General features: G+C 42.6%; 1 protein-coding gene across 1 annotated transcript in view; it reads right to left on the minus strand.

The window, feature by feature from the left end:
* LOC126235575 (uncharacterized) overlaps positions 1-18,543 on the minus strand; it is a 196,699-nt gene that overhangs the window by 84,592 nt on the left and 93,564 nt on the right. The window contains exon 5 of the mRNA XM_049944292.1: positions 6,968-7,102. Within this exon, the coding sequence (XP_049800249.1) occupies positions 6,968-7,102 (135 nt within the window). The remainder of the gene's footprint in view (positions 1-6,967; positions 7,103-18,543) is intronic.

An 18,543-nucleotide genomic window follows, 5' to 3' on the forward strand; every position in this document is an offset into this window, starting at 1 on the left:
AGGTAACACGTTAGGAATGCTCATGTTGTCACACGATGATGCCTGTTTCCAATCCTTTCTCTGCACATTTGTTTCGCTTTCCGGAGACTACATGCCATTGCACCACACTTTAATTCAATGCCTACAAGTTCCTGTGAGAACTGTTATAAGCTCTGGGGTGCGTTAAGTAACAGACGACTATCACTTGTTTATCGAAGTAGCGAGACAAGTGCCATGCAGTAGGCAGTTGTTATGAAATGTGAATTGCTTGTAAACACGGACCACTCACGCATTGATTTCTGCAGACCTCTTACCACATGAATTTTTCATTTTAGACCATTATTCCCTTATCTCAAACACAGTGTTTAATATCTTTCACCGACTATAAAATTTTAATCCTTAAGTTTTGTTACGGCCTGTGCCAAAGCTGTGCAAGGAAAAAATGAAACTTTTGTGAGACACCTGCTTTTAACGTTTATCTCTTTCACCGTACTCCATTGATTATCTGCCTATCGTCTGACAAGATCGTTAATAAAAAAAATAAAATAACTAAAAAGTTCCATGAAGCGAGATTCGGTGCACCTAACTATGTTGGGGCATAGGAGGAGACAGTCATCAGCACACTGACTCACAGAGGACGGATATCGTGCAGAATCTATCGTATGTTCTAAAATGACGGGCAGCATTCCACTCACTTTCGACTCGCATCTTCGTGTTATTTTTAATGTTTGTGTTTGGCGGTATGGGCATTTTGCAGTACACCAAATAGCGCCTTGTTTCTAATTAGTACTGAAAAATGTTTACACGGACCAAAAAAGAAAAAAAAAGGAGACTACTCACAATACTATCAAACTATTTCAGTAGCGTTTCAAAACATGGGACCGCTTTCCTCATTTCGTAACGAATTTTGTACTAATGCGCAGGTTTGATTTTACATAACTCATGATTCAGCTATGACGACAAAAGAAAACAATGCAAATACCAAGCTATACGGCGCATTAAAAATTGACGGAAACTGCGATCAACATGCTTCTAGATTTCTTTCATATCACCTCGGATTTTAGGACACCGTTGACGCACAGTGCTTTAGATGCGCCTTTAAAAAAAATAATTGAGAGAAGTTAAATCTGGAGTCTATGATGATTTAGTCAGTAATCCGTCGATCAAGAGTTAGTTTACCTAATTGCCTCCTAGTCAAAAAAGAAATACTGTATATGCTTGATACCCATCAACCACATTAACAACTAAACAACTATGTTGCTACTTCTACTAAGTCTTTTAGTGCATTTTGGGTACATCGAGAGCGCTGCTCACCATTTAATCCTCGACCGTTTGCGAAACCATTTAGAAAAGATATCTGTATGGTGCAAAAATCTGCAACTGACCCTAAATAATGAAAAGTGTGATGTTATCCACATGAGTGTTGGGAGGAATCCGTTAAATTTCGGTTACAGGATAAATGAGTCAGATCTAAAGGCCGTAATACCTACGAACATTAATTACCACCAACTTGAATAGGAAAGGACATAAAAAATATTGCGGTGAAGAGGCAAACCAAAGACTGCGTTTTATTGTCAGAACACTTAGAAAATGTAACAGATCAACTAAAGAGACTGCCTACGTTACGATTGTCCGTCCTCTTTTGGAGTACTTCTGTACTGTCTGGGATTCTTACCAGATAAGATTAAGGGAGTACAGCAAGAAAGTTCGAAGAAGTGCGGCACGTTTTGTATTATCACTAAATAGAGGACAGAGTGTCACGGACATGATACAGGATTTGGGATGGACACCATTAAAACTAAGGCGGTTTCCTTGCGGCGGAATCTTCTCACGAAATTTCAGTCATCAACTTTGTCCTCCAAATGCTAACCTACATAGGGAGAAACGATCAAAATAAGGAAAATCAGTGCTCGCACGGTAAGTTATAGGTGTTAGTTTTTTTCCCCCGCGCTGTTCGAGATTGGAATAATAGAGAATTATAGTGAAGGTGGTTAATAAACCCTCTGCCAGGCATTTAAGAGAGATTTAGAGAGTATCCATGTAGATGTAGATAAAAAATGAAGTCAGGTAACTGTATCATGGATGAAGTCACTGGTGTCTGTATTCCAGACATTCTGTTTGACTTGCTGGCGCAGTCAGTGAGGTTTGCTTATGACCAACAGCGACCATAGTGTATATTTATCTCGCCGTTAGAGTTGAAAGAGGTATCATCGGTGCATGGTAAGACATGTGGCAGTCATGATTTTGATTAAGAAACTGGTGTAGAATGTGATTCATTTTTGGATATCATCTTCGATAAACCGCTGACGAATATGGATGCGATAAGAACGTAAACAAGTAACATGTAGAATTCCGCAGTCGGTATGTTTGCTCACCCCAATTCTGCACAGTTCTTCAAACAGAACGATGTGGCTCGAGATTTACTGCAACAAGAACAGCAGTATCTTCTCTCACAGATCCTCTGACTTGTGTATTACGAATGTGGGTCGGTACCTGGATACTACTAAGGATCGTCCAAGGACTTAAAAATACGTCGTAGCCAGAGACGAGTGAAGGTCAGCACACAGTCCCTTGACTTCATAACTGCCGTAGTTCTTGTTAGATCCGAGTAATGGCGCTGGCTGTGAGAGTACTCCGCGTACCGCTTCTGCGTCCTGCATCGCTTATACCACGCACAAATGATAGGCGGCAAGAACGATAATCTGCGAATCTCATTGAGAGTTAGAATTCTCCTAGACCTCCCTTCATGAGCAATTTGCGAAACGCTCTTTGGTTGAAGCAGTATGTTGGCTGACTCTTCTAGGAACGTAGGCTTTAGGAATTTCAACAGTAAATCAAGTAGTGATTCGCAATACGTCTCTTGTAGAGTTTGCCATTCGAGTTAGGTGAACATCTCTCTCTTTCATGGTTACCAAACGAACTTCTGAAGAAACTTGCTGCTCTTCTGCCCATCTTGTCTTTTTCATCAATCCATCCTACGTGGTAATAGTACCAGAACGACGAGAGGTAGGCAGGTTTCCTGAGAATTCTTCCTCAACCTGCCATTTGTCTTTCCCACGGCTAGTTTGAAGTTCGGCAATCGTGTGATCATACAATGATGGGTCTTTTCACCCTTTTTTTATGGCCAATAGGTTACATATACAGGGTGTTACAAAAAGGTACGGCCAAACTTTCAGGAAACATTCCTCGCACATAAAGCAAGAAAATATGTTATGTGGACATGTGTCCGGAAACGCTTACTTTCCATGTTAGAGCTCATTTTATTACTTCTCTTCAAATCACATTAATCATGGAATGGAAACACACAGCGACAGAACGTACCAGCGTGACTTCAAACACTTTGTTACAGGAAATGTTCAAGATGTCCTCCGTTAGCTAGGATACATGCATCCACCCTCCGTCACATGTAATACCTGATGCGCTGATGCAACCCTGGAGAATGGCGTATTGCATCACAGCCGTCCACAATACGAGCACGAATAGTCTCTACATTTGGTACCGGGGTTGCGTAGACAAGAGTTTTCAAATGCCCCCATAAATGGAAGTCAAGAGAGTTGAGGTCAGGAGAGCGTGGAGGCCATGGAATTGGTCCGCCTCTACCAATCCATCGGTCACCGAATCTGTTGTTGAAAGGCGTACGAACACTTCGACTGAAATGTGCAGAGCTCCATCGTGCATGAACCGCATCTAGTGTCGTACTTGTAAAGGCACATGTTCTAGCAGCACAGGTAGAGTATCCCGTATGAAATCATGGCGGTGAATCGAGGAAGCACAGTACATACTGACGAAAGTAAAATGAGCTCTAACATGGAAATTAAGCGTTTCCGGACACATGTCCACAAAACATCTTTTCTTTATTTGTGTGTGAGGAATGTTTCCTGAAAGTTTGGCCGTACCTTTTTGTAACACCCTGTATTTGTGATGAGACTACATTGCCAATACCTGCTCCAAACATCGCTACTTTGCAGGTCTTTCTTCATATCGGCACAATTGACTAACATTGTTACTTCTCGGTATACTGGAGAATCATGTACGAACAGCCTCATGGACCTTCTGACATCCTCTAGGAAAATTATGCATATTCTGGAGACCAACCGACCTATAACACTTGTTTGCGGTACGTCCAATGTTATTTTTGCGTCTACTAAAGATTTAACTCCCTTAGGAATGACATGTTGTGTTCTACACTGTCCGGTCATTTAAATCTCGCCACCTGTCAAAAGCCTCAGTAACCACCTTTTGTAGCGCGGACAGCACCAAGACGTACAGGAAGGGACTCAGTGAAGTTGTGGAAGGTACCGTCTGGAATGTGGAGCCATTTCGACTCCAGTTCCTTGTCCTATACAAGATGACACAAATGTGTCAGCTTGCATTAAGTAGTCATGGCTTAAAGCCAAAACATCTGCACTTGATAATGGCCTAAGGCCGAAATTGCAATACTGGAAATAAAAAGTTTAACAGTCACTGGCGTAAAAATGATGTTTTTCATGTTGCATTGCCTTGTTGGTAGATGCCGTCGTGCCGAGGACAAATAAACTACATGCAGTGGTGGGCATGGTTCTGAAGCATAGACCCATAATTTTGTTGATCCTCCGTGACTTCCAGAATGACGAGGTCACCCGGGTAACGTCACGAAAATATTTCCGAGACCTTAGCGCTCCCTCCTGCTTGGATCCTTCCGACGACCTGTCTGATGGAGCATAAAACATGACCCATCGGAAAAGTCCAGCTGTCGCTACTTAGTGGGCGTCCAGCTACGGTAAAGTCGTGCAAATTCCAGCCGCTGCCGATGAAGAGCAGTAGGCACGGCTGGATGGACCAGCCACCTGCTGTGGAGGCCCGTATGCAGCAACATTTGCTCAACAGTCGTTGGGGAGGCCCTGTTGGTGGCCCCTTAACTCATTTGCGTGGTGAACTGCTCAATAGATGCACGTCTGTTCGCCCGTACACATTTCCACAGCTGTTTTTGATAGTGCCATTTTGCCATATACAGTGTACTGTAATTTAACCACGACGGCACAAGTTAGCCATTTCAGAAATGCTTTCACCCTTGTCCCGAAAGCCAGTAATCATTCCCTTTTCGACGTCAGACAAATCGCTCAGTTTCCGTTGTACAAAAACTTCTGCAGTGTTTCCCGCATTTCCACATTTGAGCCCCCCCCCCCCCCTCCCACTCAACGTCATGCTTTATATACTGAAGAACCAAAGTAACTGGTACACTTGCCTAACATCGTGTAGGGCCCGCGCGAGCAAGGAGAAGTGCGGCATCATGACGTGGCGTGGACTCGACTAATGTAGTACTGGAGGGAAATGACACCATGAATCTTGCAGAGTTGTCCATAAATCCGTAGGAGTAAGAAGGGGTGGAGATCTCTTCTGAACAGCGCGTCACAAGGAATCAAAGATATGCTCAATAATCTTTAAGTCTGGTGATTTGGTAGCCAGCGGAAGTGTTTAAACTCAGAAGAGTGTCTCTCGAGCCACTCTGTAGCAATTCTGGATGTGTGGGATGTCGTAAAGTCCCGCTGGAACTGTCCAAGCCCGTCAGAATGCACAATGGACATGAATGGATTCAGGTGATCGGACATTGTCGTTGCGTATGTGTCACCTGTCAGATTGGTATCCGCACGTATCAGGGGTTCCGTATCGCTCCAAATTCACACCCTCTACACCATTACAGAGCCTCCACCACCTTGAAAAGTACCCTGCTGACATGCTGGGTCCATGGGTTCGTGAGGTTGTCTACATACTCGTACACGTCCATCCGCTGGATACAATTTCTAACGAGACTCGTCCGACCAGGCAACTTGTTTCCAGTCATGAACAGTCCAATGTCGTTGTTGTCGGACCCAGGCGAGGCGTATGGCTTTCTGTCGTGCAGTCATCAAGGGCATGCGAGTGGGCCTTCGGCTCCGAAAGCCCATATGGATGATATTTTGTTGAATGGCTCGCACACTGACACTTGTTGGTCGCCCAGCATTGAAATCTGCAGAAATTTGCGTTGAACGATTCCCTTCAGTCGTCATTGGTCCCGTTCTTTCAGGATATTTTTCCGGCCGCAGCGGCGTCGATTTGATGTTTTATCGGATTGCTGATATTCGCGATACACTCGTGAAACGGTCGTACGGGAAAATACCCACATCATCGTTACGTCGGAGATGCTGTGTCTCATCGCTCGTGCGCAAACTGTAACGCCACATACATTCAAAGTCACTTAAATCTTGATAACCTGTCATTGTAGAAGCAGTAAGCGATCTATCAACTGCGCCAGACACTTGTCTTGTATAGGCGTTGCCGATCGCAGTGCCGTATTCTGTCTGTTCATACGTTTCTGCATTTGAATAGGCATGCCTACAACAGTTTCTTTGGTGCTTCAGTGCATATACTTCACTGCTAGTGGTAGCACCTGCCATCAGTGAGTGATCAGTGCACGTTCACGTCGAACATAGGCGGTGACCATATTAATATGACTGGACCGTGTATTTCCAAGCATGCCTTAGGTCAAATCTGTAATCTGGTCCAGTATTCCGTACACACAAATTTGGTTTATTAGGTGACAGTGCGGAACTGTACAAGCTTGTTATATTATAACATTGATTCGATAGTGTAGAAACTCACACTCGAGATTGAAGTGACTGTTTTAGGTACAAATGATACTGAGATAGTAGCGTGGGTTTCATCCGAAGTTGAGGTAGTAGTGTGATATACTCAAATAGATCCTGAATGAATAGTATGAAATTCATTGATCAATTGTTAGAAAATTGGAAATTTGTGGTAAGTCCCTATGGGACCAAACTGCTAAGGTCATCGGTCCCTAGGCTTATACACTACTTAATCTAACTTTAACTTATGCTAAGGACAACACAGGCACCCATGCCCGAGGGAGGACTCAACCTCCGACGGGGGGAGCCGCGCGAACCGAGGTAAGGCGCGCCTACACCGCTCGGCGATCAATTGTGAGGACGAGGCAGTATCGTGAGGTACTCACAGATGACGTTGAGGTAGTAGCCGATGGAGCTGGCGTCGCGACTGGTGCACTTGTACCAGCCCATGTGCTCGCGGCTGATGGAGCTGAAGTTGAGGAAACCGTCGTTGGACTGGGCTACCGGGGGCGCGCCGTCATCTGCACAACACAGGGGATCAAGTCAACAGCGAGAACATCTGCGAGACATAAAATACACCAGGCTATATTTTATACTGCTTGTGTAATATTCCTCCCTGTTTGTGCCTGTTATTTACTGTCCTGATATGTAGAACCAGATGTAATACCTGCGTGTATTTTGTATTCTCTTAATTGGTTTACAAAACATACTGTCATGCAAAGCGAACTGTAATATTCTTATACTATACTGTTAATAAAAAGCAAGGTAACAAACAGAAATACAGTATCTATCAGGACAGCAAACCCGCAAAAACAAGTGTAATAACCGTGTGTGTTAACCTAAGGAATAAGCATCAGACTTTAACTCGTTTCTTCAAATAAGTCATTAGTTCAGAGGTATGGCAAATAACAGTAGTTAGACTACTGTTCTGCATCGATAACAATATATGCCCCCCCCCCATGAACCAAGGACCTTGCCGTTGGTGGGGAGGCTTGCGTGCCTCAGCGATACAGATGGCCGTACCGTAGGTGCAACCACAACGGCGGGGTATCTGTTGATAGGCCAGACAAACGTGTGGTACCTGAAGAGGGGCAGCAGCATTTTCAGTAGTATCAGGGGCAGCAGTCTGGATGATTGACTGATCTGGCCTTGTAACACTAACCAAACGGCCTTGCTGTGCTGGTACTGCGAATGGCTGAAAGCAAGGGGAAACTACAGCCGTAATTTTTCCCGAGGACATGCAGCTTTACTGTGTGGTTAAATGATGATGGCGTCCTCTTGGGTAAAATATTCCGGAGGTAAAATAGTCCCCCATTCGGATCTTCGGGCGGGGTCTACTCAAGAGGACGTCGTTATCAGGAGAAAGAAACCTGGCGTTCTACGGATCGGAGCGTGGAATGTCAGATCCTTTAATCGGGCAGGTAGGTTAGAAAATTTAAAAATAGAAATGGATAATTTTAAGTTACATATAGTGGGAATTGGTGAAGTTCGGTGGCAGGAGGAACAAGACTTTTGGTCAGGTGAATACAGGGTTATAAATACAAAATCAAATAGGGGTAATGCAGGTGTAGGTTTAATAATGAATAAAAAAATTGGAGTGCGGATAAGCTACTACAAACAGCATAGTGAACGCATTATTGTGGCCAAGATAGACACGAAGCCCACGCCTACTACAGTAGTACAAGTTTACATGCCAACAAGCTCTGCAGATGATGAAGAAATAGATGAAATCTATGATGAGATAAAAGAAATTATTCAGGTAGTGAAGGGAGACGAAAATTTAACAGTCATGGGTGACTGGAATGCGAGAGTGCGAAAAGGGAGAGAAGGAAACATAGTAGGTGAATTTGGATTGGGGGTAAGAAATGAAAGAGGAAGCCGTCTGGTAGAATTTTGCACAGAGCGTAACTTAATCATTGCTAACACTTGGTTCAAGAATCATAAAAGAAGGTTGTATACATGGAAGAATCCTGGAGATACTAGAAGGTATCAGATTATATAATGGTAAGACAGCTATTTAGGAATCAGGTATTAAATTGTAAGACATTTCCAGGGGCATATGTGGACCCTGACCACAATCTATTGGTTATGAACTGTACATTAAACCTGAAGTAACTGCAAACAGGTGAGAATTTAAGGAGATGGACCTGGATAAACTGACTAAACCAGAGGTTGTACAGAGTTTCAGGGAGAGCATAAGGGAACAATTAACAGGAATGGGAGAAGGAAACGCAGTAGAATGGGTAGCTCTGAGGGATGAAGAAGTGAAGGCAGCAGAGGATCAAGTAGGTAAAAAGACTAGGGCTAGTAGAAACCCTTGTGTAACAGAAGAAATATTGAATTTAATTGATGAAAGGAGATAATATAAAAACGCAGTAAATGAAGCAGGCACAAAGGAATACAAACGTCTCAAAAATGAGATCGACAGGGAGTGCAAAATGGCTAACCAGGGATGGCTAGAGGACAAATGTAAGGATGTAGAGGCTTATCTCACTAGGGGTAAGATAGATACAGCCTACAGGAAAATTAAAGAGACCTTTCGAGAAAAGAGAGCCACTTGTATGAATATCAAGAGCTCAGATGGACCCCAGTTCTAAGCAAAGAAGGGAAATCAAAAAGGTGGAAGCAGTATATAGAGGGTCTGTACAAGGGCGATGTACTTGAGGACAATATTGTGCAAATGACAGAGTATGTAGATAAAGATGAAATGGGAGACACGATACTGCGTAAAGAGTTTGACAGAGCACTGAAAGACCTGAGTCGAAACAAGGCCCCGGGAGACAACATTCTATTAGAACTACTGACGCCCTTGGGAGAGAGACAGGAGAAATTCCCTCAGACTTCAAGAAAAATTTGATAATTCCAATCCCAAAGAAAGCAGGTGTTGACAGATGTGAAAATTACAGAACTATCAGTTTAATAAGTCACAGCTGCAAAATACTAACGCGAGTTCTTTACAGACGAATGGAAAAACTGGTAGAAGCCGACCTCGAGGAAGATCAGTTTTGATTCCGTAGAAATGTTGGAACACGTGAGGCAATACTGACCTTACGACTTATCTTAGAAGAAAGGTTAAGGAAAGGCAAACCTACGTTTCTATCATTTGTAGACTTAGAGAAAACTTTTGACAATGTTGACTGGAATACGCTCTTTCAAATTCTGAAGGTGGCAGGGGTAAAATAAAGGGAGCGAAAGGCTATTTACAATTTCTACAGAAAGCAGATGGCAGTTATAAGAGTCGAGGGGCACGAAAGGGAAGCAGTGGTTGGGAAGGAAGTGAGACAAGGTTGTAGCCTCTCCCCGATGTTATTCAATCTGTATATAGAGCAAGCAGTAAAGGAAATAAAACAAAAATTCGGAGTAGGTATTAAAATCCATTGAGAAGAAGTAAAAACTTTGAGGTTCGCCGATGACATTGTAATTCTGTCAGAGAGAGCAAAGGACTTGGAAGAGCAGTTGAACGGAATGGACAGTGTCATGAAAGGAGGATATATGATGAACATCAACAGAAGCAAAACGAGGATAATGGAATGTAGTCGAGTAAAGTTTTGTGATGCTGAGGGAATTAGATCAGGAAATGAGACACTTAAAGTAGTAAATAAGTTTTTCTATTTGGGGAGCAAAATAACTGATCATGGTCGAAGTAGAGAATATAAAATGTAGATTGGCTATGGCAAGAAAAGCGTTTCCGAAGAAGAGAAATTTGTTAACATCGGGTATAGATTTAAGTGTCAGGAAGTTGGTTCTGAAAGTAATTGCATGGAGTGTAGCCATGTATGGAAGTGAAACATGGACGATAGATAGTTTGGACAAGAAGAGAATAGAAGCTTTCGAAATGTGGTGCTACAGAAGAATGCTGAAGATTAGATGGGTAGATCACATAACTAATGAGGAGGTACTGAATAGAATTGGGGAGAAGAGGAGTTTGTGGCACAGCTTGACAAGAAGACAGTTAGTAGGACATGTTCTGAGGCATCAAGTGATCACAAATTTAGCATTGGAGGGCAGCGTGGAGGGTAAAAATCGTAGAGGGAGCTCAAGAGATGAATACACTAAGCAGATTCAGAAGGATGCAGGCTGCAGTAAGTACTGGGAGATGAAGAAACTTTCACAGGATAGAGTAGCATGGAGAGCTGCATCAAACCAGTCTCAGGACTGAAGACCACAACAACAACAACAACATATGTTGATGGTACACTGCTATTCGCTAATCTAATTAGGCACACGTAATGGAACTGAGTAGGACTGCAGAAAAGATTGCAACTCCCTACTTACCCTACAGACTTCCCTTTAGATTTAGATAAAAGATGGTTCAGCAATACAGGAAAAGTTTAGCACCTCGAAACAAAACTACAGTACCCAATTGCTTAAGCAAACAGACTGATTTCATGAAAGAAAAAGTAAATTTGGACATGGGGGGTTTCTTAACCAACGTATTTGGTACTCAACATTTCATTGATTCACTATAAACTGTTTAACGTTTCTATTTATCACCATTAATCATCAACTTAGTATTTCCTTTCATTAATAGGTAATGTGAAAGCAGCAGACAATTTATCAAAAATGGTTCAAATGGCTCGGAGCACTATGGGACTTAACTTCTGAGGTCATCAGTCCCCTAGAACTACTTAAACCTAACTAATCTAAGGACATCACACACATCCATGCCCGAGGCAGGATTCGAACCTGCGACCGTAGCGGTCGCGCGGTTCCAGACTGAAGCGCCTATAACCGCTCGGCCACTCCGGCGGCAAACAATTTATCTAATGTGGTCTCTGAATCTGGCATAACGTTACGTAATCATTTTAACACAGAAAGAAATAGCAATGTTAATTATGAAATTCTCAGGTGTTCTTTCGATCAGTTATTTCACTGATTAATCACTGATTTGCCAACAGTATATTAAAGATTTCACAGTCTTGGCTGATTAGTGGTCACTCGGAATTTTCATGTACCTGGTTAGGATCCTGCTTGGTTTATGACCGGGATAAATTACCAGGTGGACACAATTGTTAATTTGGATGATGGTTATTATTCTTAAAGCACATTTCAACTTCCTGACACACGCTATAATACATAGCTAAAATGTCGTACCCTGTAAGCTGTGATCAGCGACGCTGTTGTTGGTAGCAACAACTGCATTAATATCAGAACGGCCAAAAGCAGTTATCCATTCCTTATTTCCACTTCATAGCGATGATCCATCTTATAATAAACAGCCCGTTTTTCTTCCCATACCAGGCCGTGATAAACTGCAGTTTCCAACCGAGACAAGATGCAACAATACGGCGCACTCCACACTATGCTGCCTCTAACAACTAAGATCACTGGCCACCGACTGAGTTTGTTCGCGCCCGCAAAAGCGCTCCAAACGTTTCCGCTCCCACCTTTTCCTACGCTTACACAGCTTTCCGTTCCTGACGGAACTACTCCATCTTTTATACTACACATATCTCATACAGTCCTAAGTGAGTGCCAGTAAGTATTACATACATAATTATATTATAGCACCTTTTTACATTTAATAATTTTTACAAATAGATATCTTGACAACATTTGAAAGTAAATATTACAACCTTTTTCTTAATATGTACATTCACTTTAATCTTACCAAAGAGTTTCAGTATCGATTTCGCTTCAAAGAAGATGTGTCTACTTCTGCTTTAGCAGTTTCAATAAAATATTACAATTTTTTTTAAAAAAATATGAACAATAATGTCGTACTTGCAGCTGTTCGACGCCGATGTACTGCATTCTCTCAACGTTTTCCATCTGATTAATGTTTTTGAATCAGGTGCAATATCAGCAATCGAAACATAGTTGAAATACAAAGTTTATCGTAAATATCACTAATTTCTTCTTTAATTGCGGAAGTTCTCATGCTTTTCCTTGTCACTAGTTTCGTCTTTAATTATGGAAGTTCTCGGGCTTTTCGTTATCAACAGTACAATGAGTAAGCATACTTGCAGCACTTGTGACTTCACTGATACCGTTTCTAACAGAGTTGGAAAGAATGGAGGAAAGGGTTCAGACGTCAGATAATGCAACATGTAACGGAACCATCGCTATCTTTTTCTGTTTCTGCTTCCATTATCTAGAAAGAGTTCAAGCTATCTCCTGCACTTCCACAGATTTTCTTAAGTCGTCGAATGACACACTGCGTAACGGAATTAGAGGTTCACATCTTCGAAACACCGTAATTATTCCGGATTGTGACGTATAAGTTTGAAATTTGGCTCGAAGATGCCGACAGCGTGGCGCACTGGGACGTTACCTTCGGACTCGACGACGTTTCAGACAGCGAAGATGTCGACACGTGGCCACATCTCAGGAGTTCACGTGAGTTGTGAGGTGGGTTAATGATCGCACATTAGCACCCAATTTCACGACCTTTTTGCCCAAAGCCACCACTGACGTGTCACGCGATGCAAAGGTTGCCGCACCTCTTCACACACACATTTCACTCCTTCTTTTGGGCCTTACACGAGAGATGTTATACACTGTTGGAATCATCCGGGTTTCTTATGTGTGGGTGCGGAAAACATTTCAGAGGGAGCACCACTCAGGATCCTTACGGAAAGTATATAGAGAAATCTATCATAAATCTAAAGTCAGGGCCGTTTTACGATAACAATACCCTGCAACTTCAAACGTAAGCCGAGAAGCGCGCATGACAATGTTGACTGCTGTGGTGTATACAGGATCTAGTGTAATGATTTGTGATAAGTAATATATCGGTCAAACCGGCCTCTCTTTTGACGTAGAGTTTAAGGAACATATACAGCCAAGTATCAAAATTGCCTTTGGGTTACACTTACCAGAAACCGGCCATATTATGGACAACGTTGAGAAAAGTATGCGTACTTTACACACATTGCAAACAGGTCATGCTCTCGATTTACTGGAAGAGCTTGAAATTAGTAAATCCAGAAAGCAGGAGCCGCCAGAAGCACCTAATACCTAATCTACTCTATTTGATAAGATTTTACGTTAATTATTGAACGCCTGTCGCATGTATATTTGCCCTTCCGTTACATAGTACAGACTGCATCACATATTTGCTCTATTTACGTCTTTGTTCGTTTTACTCTCACGTTTGATCATCACTCCTCTGTTTGTGCAATACATTTCATTAACAAGATAATCTTATTAAGCCACTGTTACAATATTTTTTTATGCTTTACTTGGATCTGTGTTTCACATGGTACGTTAGGCCCTATGGCGATTACCTTACTTCGACTTCTCGCCTATGCTGCATTCTGGCAGCTATGCCAACATATGTCGCTGGTCATTTACTCTAGTCTTTTGTTTTCATCCCTTTCGCTTCTTTCTCTAGTAATTCCGTCAACTTTCGAATACTTTATTGGCCGCATAGCTAGTGGATGCGGTGCATTATCAAGATGACGTCTATATTTAATTTATGCCCTGTTGTGGCAATTGACGAAGGAAGTCTCTTCTGCTACATTTTTACATTATATGATGCTGCCTGAGAAGGGCGAAACGTATAAATAGTATTACTAAAAAATAAAAAAAACATTTCAACCGAAACTGTCTTCACTCAGAGGCTAGCAGGCAGATGATCACTAATTTTTCCCAAGTTGTATTATTATTTTTATAACTTTTATACTATAATGAAACACCGGCAAAAATTTTGTAGCTGTAAGACTAGCAGTTTTCGAGAAAGAAAACATTTCATTCGCTGAAAAGATGTTTTTAGGCCTGTTTACGCAACGAAACAGCAGTCTATCTCCATACTGTTACAGCTAGAGTAGTGAAATTTTAGCTGAAATCATATTTAACATGTTCTAATAACATCGAGTGAAATATTGACTAAAATGCTGTTACTTCAGGAACAAACGTGGATTCAAAGAAATTTAGATGTACCTATAAATTCTCCGTAAGCTCTGTAAGTATGTAAACTAAAAACGAACACTGTTTTTTTTTTCTTTGTTGCAAGAACATTGTGGTAATGAGACGAGCGCCGACGACTGTTCTTCGTGCTGCACAAAAATTTCGAGTCGCTGGATTTATATTTCACCTGTCCTCTACTGGAAAAAGCCTAAGGCTGAGAAAACTCTTCTGCGACGACAGTTAGGAGATGTATGATGTATCCCGTATTGAATATCATTGTTGTAATCAGTACTATGCATGCTGTTACTGAAAGTCTCACTACGTAGCATTGGAGTGCATTCTTTTGTGTAAAGAATGTGAAAGGGTCCTGTAGCCACCTTTCATTAGTCCGGTAGCCCAATTTCACAAGTATTTCTCTTTCTTTTCCTTGTTTCTCTTTTCTCTTTACTCTCATAGTGGCGTGATTGAATGAATGTGGTTGTGTGTCACGTTGCTAGACGGTGGCGTAGTCTGCTGCAGAAAGTGTGCGATAGTCGTACAGATTCAGCAGCAGTTGTACAGAATAGCCAACTCGCGTAGTGGTCAAGTAGGCAAAAAGGTTTCCGCTACTTGTGAGAAATCCACCTGCGTTAGGTTGGTGGCGGAAATGGCATCTTTGGGTTTTCCGGGCCACGCGGAGCGTGGAAGAGGCTGGAGAAGAAGCGCGAAGGCAGTCTGCCGCCGGTACGGGAAGCGTCCACAGCTGTGCTCCAGTCGAAGAAGGGTGAGTTAGACTAACCGCGTGGCGCGTTGTTACTTGGCGAGGGGAGAGCTGTTAGCTTTTGGTCTCGCTTTTCAAATCTGGAAGATTTCTTTGCCTTGTCGCAGCAAGGAATGCTAAACTTTGGCAGATTTTTCTTTTAGCAAATTTCTGTAGCAGACTTGGATCCGCCGGAAGAGCGCAACACAAAGGTGTCGATAAGAAGTGAGCACTCGCTTCTGTATGAATGTCTGTTTGCCTTCAACTGTGCCTGCATAAGCTTTCACCTTTAGAAATATTTAGAGCTTTGCCTTCTCGTAAATTTTCCTTGCTTTATGTGTCTTTCGTCCGTGGGGAGCCAACCACGTGGTAGAACATTATAGTTGTTGGGCTACCGGCATCACTAACTGTCCGATCTCATGTTTGTTTCAGATAATGTTAACATGATTGTGTGATGTGATATTGTTGGAATTTGGCACTATACCTAGAAATTGTGTCTCCACAAACCACGTGTTATCAGGAATCGTGTATATGCCTCACATCCTTATCTTAGGAATAAATGATTCTACCTACAATTTTCTCTTGTGTTCCTAGATTACGTTTTTGCACCTAAGCCACTCACCTCGTAGCTTTCCCGTTAGCACATCCAATGCGTTTCCTTATGCGCAGGTCCAGTGATTAGTCTCCTCTTGTATTTTATATCAAATGCTTTAGATTAAGTTATATTTTCAGGTGTGTTGCTGGGAGCTGATCTTATGCAGTGTTCATGCATTTTCTATTTTATTTTAAATGTTTGATTGTCGTGAACAGTGCACGGAAAATACTATTAATTACATCGTATCCGCTGTGAGGACCTCACAACGTTTGCATTTTTGTGAGTTTTTGGTTTGTGATCAAATTAATTTATTTTCCGACTCGACCAAACCTTCGATTAGTTGTATGGTTAGAGACGGTGGCGACCCTAATCTTCTCAAGTTAATTTCATAAGCAATAAGTATTTCCATTCCCAATAATAAGGAATAACCCGTAGTAACAGGTTAGTTACAAATGGGAATGGCTCTGAGAACTATGCGACTTAACTTCTGAGGTCATCAGTCGCCTAGAACTTAGAACTAATTAAACCTATCTAACCTAAGGACATCACACACATCCATGCCCGAGGCAGGATTCGAACCTGCGACCGTAGCGGTCGCTCGGTTCCAGACTGTAGCGCCAAGAACAGAACGGCCACTACGGCCGGCATTCTTTTGTGTTGAACACACCAACGTGAAGTGACGTTTGAATACAAAAGGTAATACAGTAATAGTGTTTTGTATATTTTGTGTAATAAACAAGCCGAAATGATTTTTGAAGACAAAAGGTAAAAATTGACTTTTGTATATTTGTTGAAATATTTATGAAGAGAGTCAGTCGGGTACGTGCCTTGCTGGAGGTTTAAATCAGTTGCTCACATACCCTGAAAAAACTAATTAGTGAACAGTACAGGATTGAAGGACTGTTATCTGTGGTTCGGAAATAGTTAACAGAGATTAATAGGGTGGTAAGAAACAATCTGAAAAGCTTGTAAGGTTTGTGGAGCTTATGTTTGGCTGAGAAATATTTCTTAAGGAAAACTTTCGTTACAATGCGCAGTTTCTGAGGTAATTAGCGTTGTGGTTAGGCAATCATGTCGTCGCTCGCAAATTGAAGCTGCCCGCCAAAGACGATGTCGCCGTGTCCTTCATCAGTTTTCTAAAACTCAATAAGAGAGCAATACAAACCATGGACATGGGACGATAGTAAGGGTATAGCCTGTACCGTAGGCTGAGCAGTCACGTGACCTTTAATGTACGCTATGAGGACAACTGACACTAATTGTGTCTGGCGGGCTGCTTGAATTTTCGCGCTCAACGGTCTGACTGGCTGACTTCATTAATAGCTGACTCGGAAACGGCACACAGTACCTACGAGAATTTCCTTTCTCTCAACAATTGTGTATCAGCGAACCCGTCCTGCAACACGCTTACGGGTTTCCCGACTGTTTACCACTGCCGTGAATTTAAAAGGGGCTCCTCGTGGAGGCCGTGAAGACCCAAGGTATGTCTAGCGGTCGCCGTGTCATCCTCTGCCTTGCGGAGTCACGGGTATGCGGTACAGAGGGACAACAAGTGTTCAGCACACCACATCTCCTGGCCGTTTTGCTGACTTTCCACTCCGTAGAGCAGCTACTCCTCGGTTAGGTAGCTCCTCGAGTGCCGTCATGAGGTGAGCGCACCTCGTACTAGTCTTACCACCAAAGAAAAACACATATGTGTACCGGGAATCGAACCCGCGCCCTACGCACACCAGCCATGTGCGCTGATCACTCGGCTGCGATGGTGGAACAGAGATATATGTATGTTAGGTGATTAAACATCGCGATCCGTTAACAAAATGGGGGTAGGAAAGTACTTTACTGAGAGCAACTGAAAATAATCGAAGAACTCATTGAAATAGAAAATACTTAATTTCGTGTTTGAGTGTAGTATACACCGCCATTAAGTGCGTATTAGGTATTATAGTTGGTTGCGGAGATGACGTGCGAACTGCCTTCCCGCAGTAGTAACATCGGGTTCCGTGAGATATCCGAAGTGCTGTCGCGCTTCGCTAGCACTTTCGAGTGCTGTTACAAGGGGGTGGACTCAGCCCTTGCGAGGCGAATTGAGGAGCTACTTGACTGAGAAGTCACGAAAACTGACGACGTCTGGGAGACCGGTGTGCTGACCACATGCCTCTCCGTATCCGCATCTGGAGACGCCTAAGGTTTGAGGATGACACGGCGGTCGGTAGGTACCTTTGGGCGTTTAAAGCCTGTGCGGATGGTGTTTGTTCGTTTCTTCCCATAGATAACACGACCAGTCGACAAGTAAGCCCAACACAACTTCAGACAATAAAATTTTACCTGTAATACTTTCGTATGATGTGTCACTCACTGCCACGTAATATAGCTCGAGGAAACTGGGACCATACAAAGAAAGAGCTACTTCCGTACAGTACGTTAGAGTACAGTACGGAAAGTGATTAAAAAAATACGCATTGAGATGAACAGAAATATCACATTTATTCAAAGAAAATTGTTAGAATGTGATAGTCCCCTGACGTTACAAAAGGTGGGACATGGTTCTCAGGTAGTTGTGTGATTACCACGGATCACAACGCATGTTCAGCAATGTGATTTCAAATTGTCAAAATGGTTCAAATGGCTCTGAGCACTATGGGACTCAACTGCTGAGGTCATTAGTCCCCTAGAACTTAGAACTAGTTAAACCTAACTAACCTAAGGACATCACAAACATCCATGCCCGAGGCAGGATTCGAACCTGCGACCGTAGCGGTCTTGCGGTTCCAGACTGG

The sequence above is a fragment of the Schistocerca nitens genome, chromosome 2, assembly GCF_023898315.1.
Source record: "Schistocerca nitens isolate TAMUIC-IGC-003100 chromosome 2, iqSchNite1.1, whole genome shotgun sequence".
Taxonomy (NCBI): Eukaryota; Metazoa; Arthropoda; class Insecta; order Orthoptera; family Acrididae; genus Schistocerca; species Schistocerca nitens.